This window comes from Aythya ferina (assembly GCF_964211825.1).
Source record: "Aythya ferina genome assembly, chromosome: 3".
In the NCBI taxonomy this organism is placed as follows: domain Eukaryota; kingdom Metazoa; phylum Chordata; class Aves; order Anseriformes; family Anatidae; genus Aythya; species Aythya ferina.
Genome location: NC_140298.1, coordinates 13,892,129 through 13,902,962, shown reverse-complemented (window position 1 = coordinate 13,902,962; position 10,834 = coordinate 13,892,129). Strand labels below are relative to the sequence as shown.

General features: G+C 43.9%; 1 protein-coding gene across 3 annotated transcripts; it reads right to left on the bottom strand.

Annotated features, from left to right (window-relative positions):
* Positions 1 to 1,822: 1,822 nt before the first annotated feature.
* Positions 1,823 to 10,800, bottom strand: MGME1 (mitochondrial genome maintenance exonuclease 1). Of its 3 annotated transcripts, none has more exons than XM_084514813.1 (6): positions 10,635 to 10,800; positions 9,483 to 9,666; positions 6,128 to 6,729; positions 4,728 to 4,950; positions 4,321 to 4,453; positions 1,823 to 2,960 (listed from the first exon to the last, which is right to left on the bottom strand). In XM_084514813.1, exons 3-6 carry the CDS (start codon positions 6,663 to 6,665, stop codon positions 2,826 to 2,828), a joined length of 1,029 nt encoding a protein of 342 aa, XP_084370939.1. In that variant the 5' UTR covers positions 6,666 to 6,729; positions 9,483 to 9,666; positions 10,635 to 10,800; the 3' UTR covers positions 1,823 to 2,825. The 3 variants fall into 3 exon arrangements, with proteins under 3 accessions (XP_084370939.1, XP_084370937.1, XP_084370938.1); XM_084514811.1 differs by lacking the exon at positions 10,635 to 10,800 and adding an exon at positions 10,520 to 10,629; XM_084514812.1 differs by lacking the exon at positions 10,635 to 10,800 and adding an exon at positions 9,783 to 10,180.
* Between the last annotated feature and the right edge of the window lie 34 nt (positions 10,801 to 10,834).

Sequence of the window (10,834 nt, the reverse complement as noted above, 5' to 3'; positions counted from 1 at the left end):
ATAATCACTGCTACCAAAATGGTAAGATTCTGAGAACCAAACAAAACAGAACAAAAAACCTCTCAAGATGCCTTGGTCTTGTACAGACATCTGCTTGAGTTCTTGCAGGGAAGAGCTTTTAGGGTTTCTAAAGATACAAGTATTTTATTCAGCACAACTGTGGGTGCTTGGGACCTTGAAAATTATGATAATAAAGTGATACTACTGTGTAAAGAACAAACTCGTAATCTGTGTAACAGGGAAGTTTGCAGAATACTTCAATAAATAGCGAGTCCACGGAAGAAAAAGCATCTGAGGAAGAAAAACATCTAAAGCTTACGCACTGATCCTCAGTTCTTCTGAGCCAGTGCCCCTGCAACTGAGTGGTGTCAGTGGAGGGTTGTAAGACACAGTGCTTTTGATTTCCCTCCAGTATGCCAAACTATGTCTCTGCTGAAAGAACCAGACACACTGAGGTGGGTCCTCTAAGTGGCTTCAAAGCAAGCACTCAGGGCAGCAGAACAAAGTCGTACGTAACAGCAAACAGCAGGATCGAAACCGCTCCGGCTGGAGAGCAAAGCTCCAACGAGGCTGACACCATAGCTGCAATCACTGCCCCCAGCACCTGACTGTTTGCTGCAGATGACAGATACTCCCTGGAGCAGGTGCCTTGGGCACGTCAATTTGACAGTCAGACAAGTCAGTTTAAACTGGTGACAAAGTGGGTTTCAGTTTGCATGGGACTGGCAATGGCTCGTTACGGGACAAAACCGGCAGCAGCTTCTTCAGAACTGTTTGAGAGCTCCCACAGGGATGCCTGAGGCTGCTGGGCTTCCAGAAGTGCTAGACACGAGTAACTTGTACTGATACTCTGAAGACTGCCAGCTCCTCCTGGCTCTGCTGTTACAGACTCCAAGACTTAAGGATAGTTTTACGATCTGGCATTGTCTGAGGAAAGCTGCCAGCTTCAATGGCAGAAGGCTTTTGTTACACAAACGATCACAGGTGAAGCCAAGAGGTGCCTGTGCTGCCCAGGCTCCAGCCTTGTCCTTTTAGCAGCGGGCAGGATGAGGATGAAAACTGACACGGCCCAGAGACACCCAATGGCTGTAGGTACGATGGAGGGTGCAGTCCCACCCCAGTGCTGCCCAGCTGTTCCACACTCCCTTGATTTACCCAATCCCAATTGACACGTAAAGTCCAGAACATTTGATCACCTCCTGCTTCTGCCCAAAGCAGCTCTTCTCTTCTTTATGCCCGCCTTTATACCTACAGAGCCACCCCACACAGAAAATCAGCTGTGTTCAGCGACACTGGCCTACCCACTTGCTAAAATGCTGTGATGTGGGGATGTACTTGCCAAACAGGTACAACATCTGAGCACGCACGCAGCTTTGTAGTCATCAGCCATCTCTGAACCTAGCTTCTGTCTCTGCGTTTGTCTCTTTAGTTAGAAATGTAATTAAGCACACTGTCACCAGACCAGTGTTTGAATAAGCAAGCACCAGTACAACTAAAGGTTTACTGCGCAGCTTTCCACTGTGCAGTACTCTAGAGGAGCTGATGACTAAACTCTACGGAGGCTCAGGTTTCTTCAGCAGCAAGCCTGCCCACTGCTTTTTTAGATATGGTTCTGGCTGATTTTCTTGAAGTTTAGGGGTTGGGCTTATTTTTATGTGCAATCTTCAGTGGAATTATGAAAACTCATACCTACAATTCAGAGAAAGTGGATGAAGAAAAAGCTTTCCAGGCATGCAACGCACAAAGCGTTATCCCCTGACATCACCAAGGCTCATTCCATGTCTATAAGCTTAATTTTATGAAACAGGCTTCAAAGTAACACTTCTGTTTCAGGATATTTATTCACAAACTTACTTGAAAACAAATAAACAAGACCAATTAAAAAAAAACAACCAAACAAACAAAAAAAACAGCTCTTTGTTCCTCAGAAGGCTCAGCTTCAAAGTCACAAGTCTGTGACTGTTATAAGGAAATGTACTCGTGCTGGCAAACGCTACAACCTGACACTGCAGACAGGTCCTTATGGGAAGGCTCCTTGTCCCCTCAGACCCACAGCAAAGTCAGAAGAGCCCTAGACAGTCACAGACCCGGCCTGCAGAGCCCACTGTAAGGTCACAACCTAGGGCACAACGCCCGTTTCCACTTTCATATTTATTTTACGTGGGCTACACAACCTGTTAAGAAACCTGCAGGAGGATTTACCAGCAGCAGTCAACCTTCCCACCTTCCAGAACACTTGCTGGAAATTTTTAAGTGTACCAGTTACAATTCTGCCCCCCTGTTCCTCAGCCACTTCTGTTACACAATCAACTTTTACTCAGTATTTTAAACAAGTACTTATGAGTTTGGTTGTAATTCACAGTGCAGTTTTTCCAACTGTTGCTGTAACAAAAAATACAAATAGTAACAGACCCGTTAATGGCTATCTTTGAAATGGGCAAGAACTAAGCTGACTGAAACCCAGTCTACTATGTTCATTCGTTGTTTACATTTCTCTCAGCTCAGACAACACAGATGTTTTGCTTTCATTTACCCATTCCATTTTCAGAGTCTCAGCTCTGCAACAGCTTTTTCTCAAAAATGAGAAAAGGATAATTCAACTGACTGAAGTCTCCTACAACTTAGGCAAATATGCATTCCCCATTTGCATTTTTCTTTCCTTTTTTTTTTTTTCTAAGGGGAAAAATGGTAATAAGAAACTAGCTCAAGTTACTAGAAAAAGAATATTTCTTACAGTATAAAAAAAAAAGATTAAAAAAAAGGATGTGTGCCTTGGATCTGTGCTCAGACCACTTGCCTTGACCACTTGTATAGCTCAGTTTGGGTCAGTTTCTGTCCATGTATTCCTCGAGGCGCAGAAGCCACTTATTCCAGTACTGTGAGCACAGGTCTGGACCCATGAAGTGCGGATGTGCGGGGCAACCGTTCTTATAGGCAACCACTATGAGTCCACAACTGACCTGCAATTAAAACCAGGAGGTTGTTAGAAAGGGAACATTAACGTGCAACTTCAGCCAGCAGTTTTAGAGACTAAACCTGACTGTAAAATGTCAGCTTACACATACACATCACAGAATCAAAGAATAGCTGGGGTGGGAAGAGACCTCCGCAGGCCAGCTGGTCCAACCCTCTGCTCGACCAGGGACACCCAGAGCAGGGTGCCCAGGACCATGTCCAGGTGGTTTTGAAGATCCCCAAGGAGGGAGATTCCACAACCTCTGGGCAGCCTGTGTCAGTGCTCGGATACCTGCACAGTAACAAAGTGCTCCTTCATACCTTAAATCAGAAATATTTAGTTTATAAGAAATATCTTAAGAAATGAGGAACAAAACCCAGCAATAATTCACCATAAGATACTTGGAGACTGACATTCAAACGTTGAGAGTCCAGAGCTCTGATTGACCTGGGTGAGAACTGGAGGGCTCAAACTTAAATATCAATTTTTAGGGTCCACTTACACCTTCTGTGGTAAAATTCCCAGTGATTGACGAGGCTTTGCCTGGGGTCATATGATCAGCCTGACGCCATTCTCCAGCACCAGTCTGAGCGCGAACGCTTACCTAGGCCTGTTCTGAAATATTTAGTGCCTGACAAACAGCTCTAATCCAAACCCCGAGCAGCCAACAGGGGGGAAGTGGTGGAGTCAGAAGGCTGGTGGCAGAATCCTTGCATTACTGCCTGTAGCGCATTCTAAGGATCATGTTTATGAAGCACTTCTGATCAGGAAACCGATCTCTGTAATATCCTAGAAAGTCCTTTGCAGAACCCATGCATTACCCTGCTCTCTTCTGCTTTACATTTTCCCCCCTTCAAGGCTTTGCATTAAAATAACAAACCTTCAGGCCAAGCAGGCCTGGCTAGATTGCCTGTGGAGTCTTTGAAGCAACTCCTGATGTGAGCAATGCGCTCCCATCCCATTTCCCTGTTTGCACGGTCTTCTGCTTCACTTCCTCTCTCTCCTCCTGCTTCCTACTCCCCACACAAACCAAAAACATACGAACAAAGCACTGGGGACTGGCCAAATGTCAGGTAACTGGGATTTTACCTGACCTCCTGGGACACGGAGCATCCATCCCTGAACAGGGATTCCCTTAAAACCAGGGACAAGATGTTACTGACAAGCCATGGCAGCAGGATAAGCAAGAATTATTTTACAGTACAGTTTTATGTCAGTTAAACCTGATCTAAGCCCGGGCTGCTTTGTTACAAATCCTACCAACACCCTAATCATGGCCAGCAGGTGCTGGAGGCAGTAAGTGGGGAGAAATGAAAGGAACAGGGGCGCTGCTGCTTGTCTCGGCAGGTAGCAGGCCTGCTGACCTGGAAGTCGTAATTGGCATCGTGATTGATGGCCCCAACATACGCTGCAACCTGCAGTGGGTTGTCAAAAGTATTTTTCAGAGACGGCTTCAGTTTCTCTGATGTCTTCCAGTCAATCACACACAACTGGCCCCTGCATAAGACAACAAGAAAGGACAATATTTTAGCTTAAATTCAGTCACAGCAGGAAATCAGACACAGCACAGCAAAGACAGGTGTAACACAGCCCATTTCAACCCTGTTGCTCGTCATCACTTCCAGTCTAAGGAAGTCTCCCCCATGCTGGCAGCTCAGATACCAAAATTATTTTCCAGCTTCCCCTCAACAGCTCACCAAGGCAGCTGCTCCAGCCTCCCACGTGCCACAGAGCACCAATTTTCGGGTCTCTCAGAGAACCAGGACCTCACCGATACTTAGCCACGCAGTCTACCAGGCCCAGATACTGAAGAGTTTCGTGCTGAACTGCGCTTTCCAGAACTCTGACTTCACTGATGTCTTTTAAGACGTGTTGCACGCTTGATAAGTAGCCAGAAATAGCAGCGTCTTCTCCCTGCTCCTTAGTTGCCGACTCTTCAGGTAAAAACATAGATTCCAAAGCTGCGTGGAAGAGCTCTCCTTGGAGGAAAAGATCTAAGAAAGATGCGACATTTTAGACACTGCTCATGATATGTGATGGACTTGTATATTGGACATTATATGACAAACCCTTAAATCAGACTGGTTTTGTACTGAAAACTTAAGAATGTGGGGAGGAGAAGGGAATGAGACAGAAAAATAACTTTAGTCAACAGTGAAATTCTCTCTTTTATATTAATGCTTACTCTTTTTTTTTTTCTTTGTCTCTAATTCTGCAGAAACAAAAGATGAGCTCTAATTTACTGTTTATTAAAAGGCATTATTTTACTGTATACTAAAAACGTGAATTTCTGTGAACGAAAAAAATAGCAGCCAGAAGTCTGGAATGAATTTGCTTCTCCTGCTGTACAGGTCCATTTGAATTGAATAAATCTGAAATGGGTGGGCATAACTCTTAGGAGTAAAGGCTTATCTCAGAAACAATTCAAAGATAATTTTAAACAGTCATATATGGTTGTGTCATTTCATTGTACTAAGCTTATTCAGTCAAGTACTTAATAAGTCAAAAAGAGTATAAATATAGGATATTCAGTTTTCCAAAGCATAATTGTTTGTGTAAGGAGCACCAGGGTATTTATCAATCTTGCTGCAAGTTTCTACCTATTGTCTCCCCAAATCCTCTTCAGTCCCACAGCTTGGGGGAGGTATCTTATGAAATGAAAATCTCTAAAACCTCCGAACTTCACCGGAGGGGCTGGCTGTATTCTATATTCTGAATGGTTACTGAAGAACTTCAGCATATTTGGCACCAGGTGTTTTTTAAACACTCCAGATGATACAATTTCAGCATGCTCATTCCCACCTGTTACAAAGTGCCTTTGGATCTGCAGGCAGGCTCAATAAAATCCACTGGAAAATATCTATTTGTAAACAGATACTAGCACATAGGGAAACTGTGGAGAAGCAGGTAGGACAGAACAAAGGGTATCTACAGTCTAATTCCAGTTTCCCCACTCGATTCTGAATCAGTTTTAGTAGCCCTAGAACAAAGATTAGAGCTTATATTCATCAAGGACAGGTGCCCTCATCATACGCTCTTGTCCCCTGAAATGGAAACAAGGAATTTTCAAAGCACTCCACTTCTAGAGCTGGATAATGCAGCTCTGGTAATGTGTCCCAGACAACTATCCAAACCATTGCTCCTGCTTTGTCATCATGTGATGAGACTTACTTTTAGTATACTCTGCAAAGCCATCCTTCCCAAGTTCCTGTATCATTTTCTGCTTCCACCTTTCTAGGTAAAAGGCTTGCTGCGGAGGGATGGTCTGTTGAAGGATACGGGTAACGCTGGGTATTTTTGTTTTCTGCAAAGCAATTTTCATGGGCAGGTTGGAGTCGCTGTCAAGAAGCAGAGTCCTCTTGTTGGGGTTTATGAGAGGAATCCAGTTCTTGGGAGTTTTTGTTTCAGCTTCATCTGGAGGTGCATGTTTAAGTGGCTGTCCATATAACAAACCGTCTTCTTCAAGTATTGTCTCTGGTGTTTGGGCACTGGCTTTGTAAGATGTAACAGAGAAGACCAAGCTTTTGTATTTTTCTTGATCAACTTGCTCATAACCGTTCACTTTTTTCTTCTTGCTGTAAAGACAAGCGGAGGTAGCCAGACACATGTATGGGAACTGCTTTTTGCAATGCCGTAGTTGAAAAATCATTTCCAGTCTCTCGGGTTTCCTGCACAGTAGCTGTAGGAAATTCATTCTGACAAGAAGCATTTCTGAGTAGTTACAGTTCTCTTCCTTCTGTTAGGAGCAGTCTGCAGGATACCAGAATCTGCTCCTGTAGAAAAATAAATCAGTCACTTTCAGAGTCATAAAACACCACCAACCATTTGTCCTTAGCCACATAAAGAACTACTACGGTCATAAAGTGCCTTCATACACTTCATACCACCAAAATTTAGATAAACAATACAATAACAAAAACCTATAAGTAAGGAAAGAGGAAACGATCCTGAAAAGAACCAGCACTGGCTGGCAAAATCTGAAACAGCAAACACAAAGATGCTGCAAGTAGCAAAAACTGCAGAAGATGCTCTTACAGCAACAGTATCAGAACTGACATGAAAGGAAACACACAAACTGATCGGTAACAAACCACCCCCAAAAGTGGCAGAGGGAAGTAAGAAACAAACAAACAAAAGATCCTGTCTAGAAGAGAATGAAGTAAACCCATTGATGTGAGATAGTAAATTTGATTAATTTTTTTCAGTGCATGCTGAAATTGGGAGGCTTTAGACTGGGAAAGCCAAAGAGAAACCAGACACATTGCAAGTACCTTCAGACGCAAATAAATCTTTTAAAGACCAGAGTAAAATATAAAAGTGTTTTTCAAAAGAAGTTTCAACCACAGTTACGTTCTAAGACACTTAGGAAGCTTTAAAAGAAAACCTGGAGATCATAGTTCTTGTTCATGGCAAAGCTTTCAAAACTATATTATAGCTTCAATGTTAAGTCCCACGGAAGTCTACAAACATGGCTAAAACAAACACGTGAACTGTGGCATTTAAATCAACACTAAATAATTGCAGAATTAAGGCCTTTGCTCCTACTGAAAGTTATCTGCTGACCACCACAAAGTTTCCTTCCATCCACCCTCTGCAAAAAAATACAGACAACACACGTAGCCAACCAACATCAGCATTTTGCTTTGGACAATACTTGTAACAGTACTCTTTTTTTCTTTTCCCCCCACACTCCTTACACAGCACTGCCCAAGATGTAGGCAGCACAGAAGACAAATACTTGCTAGGAGGAGTTATTTTGCATGGGCAGATCCTGAACTCATGCAGAACCGCAGGGACACCAGAGTGTGGGTGCAGGCATCTGTCACACAGAGCAACTTGCGAAGCAGGGTGATACCAGCTGCAGCTGTTTAGATCAAGGAACCTTGTAACAAAAGGGGGAGACCTTGGACTCTGGTTCCATAAATACCGTTCTTCACTTGTGAAGGACAAAACCTGCCAGCTGCAGAAGTTTAATCAGCAGTAGGCAGATACACCGCATTTTTTCTTTACTGGCTTTACACTTTTCACACTGACTTTGTCAAGTTTGGGCACATAATAACCGATCTAACAAAAAGCATTCATAAAACATCAACGGTGAAAACACATAGCGTGCAACCTCTGCAGAATTAACGTGTTGAAAGCAGGCAATTTCAACCATTTTATTGCCATGAAAGCGTGCAAGTTTTGCCAAAAAACAGAGCAACCTGTTTTAGGCAGGTTACACAACAGTGAGAAATTGGATTGTCCACCTTCTGTAACTTCTGCCCTGCTTTGTTTCATGGATGTCTGAGGGAGCTTTACAATGTTGAGTGAAATATAACCAAATTCTCTATTACCTCTCATTTTCATTCAATGTCAAGGAACTGTTTTGCTAGAAATTTGTAAGAGCTTAAGAAGATACTTTTAATGAAGTACCCATCTGTGTGAATTCTTCAGTCCTTCTTAGGTTTTTAGCCAGTGAATTTTGTATGGCCTCATTTTTACTACTAATCATTCTAATGCATTTCTTTTTAAGAAGCTCTCTGTGTTTTGCTTTTTAACTATCAGAAAGTAGCTCACTTCTGCAAAGCTGCTATGCCAAAACTTGCAACAACTCATTCTTCTAAGAAGAAAATCACATTTTTAATGGATTTTTGATCTTGGAATTGGTTACCTGTCAGAATCTGCCACTTGCTGAAAAAGAAGTAATGAACTATGTTAGCACATTACATCAGGTTTCACTTTGCTGCAGGTGGTAACAAGAAATAATAGTAAAACCTGCAGAAGAATACCTAAAGGTCAGACCTGAATACCAGAAGCAATTTTTTTTTTTAAGGTATTTTTTCCATCATAAATAGCAGGGTGCAAAAATTAATCTCTTCTCTTCCTGAGGTTTGCCCCTAAACTGAGTTACTGAAGCTGTAGTGTGAACTAAATAGGAGGAAAAACACAACCCTTACTCAAATGCAGTAGTGTCTGAGCTTGCAGTTTCTCAGGCCGTTGTTTAATGGCCATTACAGTCTTACCCAAGTGCATTAATCAGAACAGAATACACACTGGGTCATTGACTGGGTATTTGTTAAGCTAGCCAGAGCACAAAAGAAATAGTTTATGCTGGCTTTGTGTCAGTAGCAGTAGGCAAGATGATACCTGATCAAGTATTAAGCTCAGTTGTAGTAATCTAACCCTCAATAATTTTTAAGGAGTAACCTTATACCAGAGCGGTGCTGTAAATCAGGGGGCCACGAGAATGCTCAGTATTACAAGCACTCGAGCTAATTTACTGTAACACTCATGCAGTGTCTCAGTAGTATCTAGTATGTATTTTAAATTTACAGCCTGTTTTGTTCTGGAGTACTATGTCTGGAAACATTTGTGCACACTATGAAGCGAACAGCAGAGAAAAGAAAAGTTTGTCTGCTGCTGTGCTGTTCCACAAAGTCGTTCTAGGACCGCTCAGAAATAAAGCACGCTTGTACTTAACCTACTAAAGAATCACATGCGTTGTTCGGTTAATCACAGTGACATTTCTGTATAAAGAACTTACATTTACAAGAAAGCAACGGGTCTGGGGCGGCCTGGATCTGCTCTCACACAGACAGAGCAGAACTTGATGGGTATTTCTCTCAGGGGAAGCGTCTCCCTTCTCTCTCAAACCGTTGGCGCTGGTACAATTGTTTCAAGTACTGCACGATGAGCCAGACTGCAGACTCGAACCGAAATAAAATAACCTGAAAAAAAAAACACAAAAAGGAGAACTTTTCTTAACTGCCCCAAGCCAGTTGACTCTGCAGCTCCAACATTAGCGGCACCAACATAACGGAGGAGGTTTTCCCAGGATACAAACGAGTAGAAACTGAAAGGATCGCTTCAGTGTTCACGGCCATAAGGCACTGCTGCAGCCAGGGCTTCAGGCAGCACCCAGCACGGCTTTTCCTTCTCTCACCGATCGAGCAAACAGGAGCACAAGCTCATTTCAGAGACACTAGGAAAGGGCACTGCTAAACGTGCTTACAGACCTGCTACCCTACGTGCCTAATTTGAGTACATCGAACACAATCACAAAAGTATAATTTTAAACTAGTATCACAGGCTTAAACTAGTATCACAAGCAGCGTTACTAGTTGATGTAGAGAGGCAATAACAACTTTTTATTTATTTTTTCGCCAGAAAAGCAACAGTAAGCCACGTTTTTCATCAGAACAACCGCTTCCCCTTTATTTTTCATTGTATCTTCATAACGTGAGGCTCCGAGAGCCCTGCAACCCCCGGGACCCCGCACAGTTGCTCACTCCCCGTCTCTCTCCATCCACCTCGCCACCCGTTGCCCTGCCGCAGGTGACCAACACCCAGCCCTCAGTCGGGAAACCAGGAGCGTGGGGAGAAAAAGGCGCTTCCCCATTAAAAAAATAAAGGTAATAAGGCTCAGCTCAGCAGCCCAGCCTCCATCACAAGCCCGTACCGGAGAGAAAGGAGCCCCCCGGCAGGCAGCAGCCCCTCTGCACTGTCCCAAATCCCCTCACAGAGCCGCCCCCCAACACAGACCCCCCCCCACCGGGGCGCCCCCTCAGGGGGCGCCGGTACCTCAGGGCCGCGCTGCCCGCTCGTCAACACACGTGCGGCAGCGACACCGCACACACCACGCATGCGCCGGCGCCCCGCTGCCTCTCGGGATTTGTAGTTTTGCACCCTCCCATACCGTATGCGCGGGGAGCTCGGCGTTAAAGCCCATAAGAACCGTTGAAATGGGATTTTTCTCCTTCGTTAAGTTTAGATCCTTTTCATTTAGAAGGTTCCCAAACCGTTTAAAAGCGAAGGGAAAAAAGAGAGGAAAGCGCCGCCATCTTGGATGAAGGCGAAGAGGCGCCCTGCCCTCACCCAAGATGGCCGCCGCCGCCC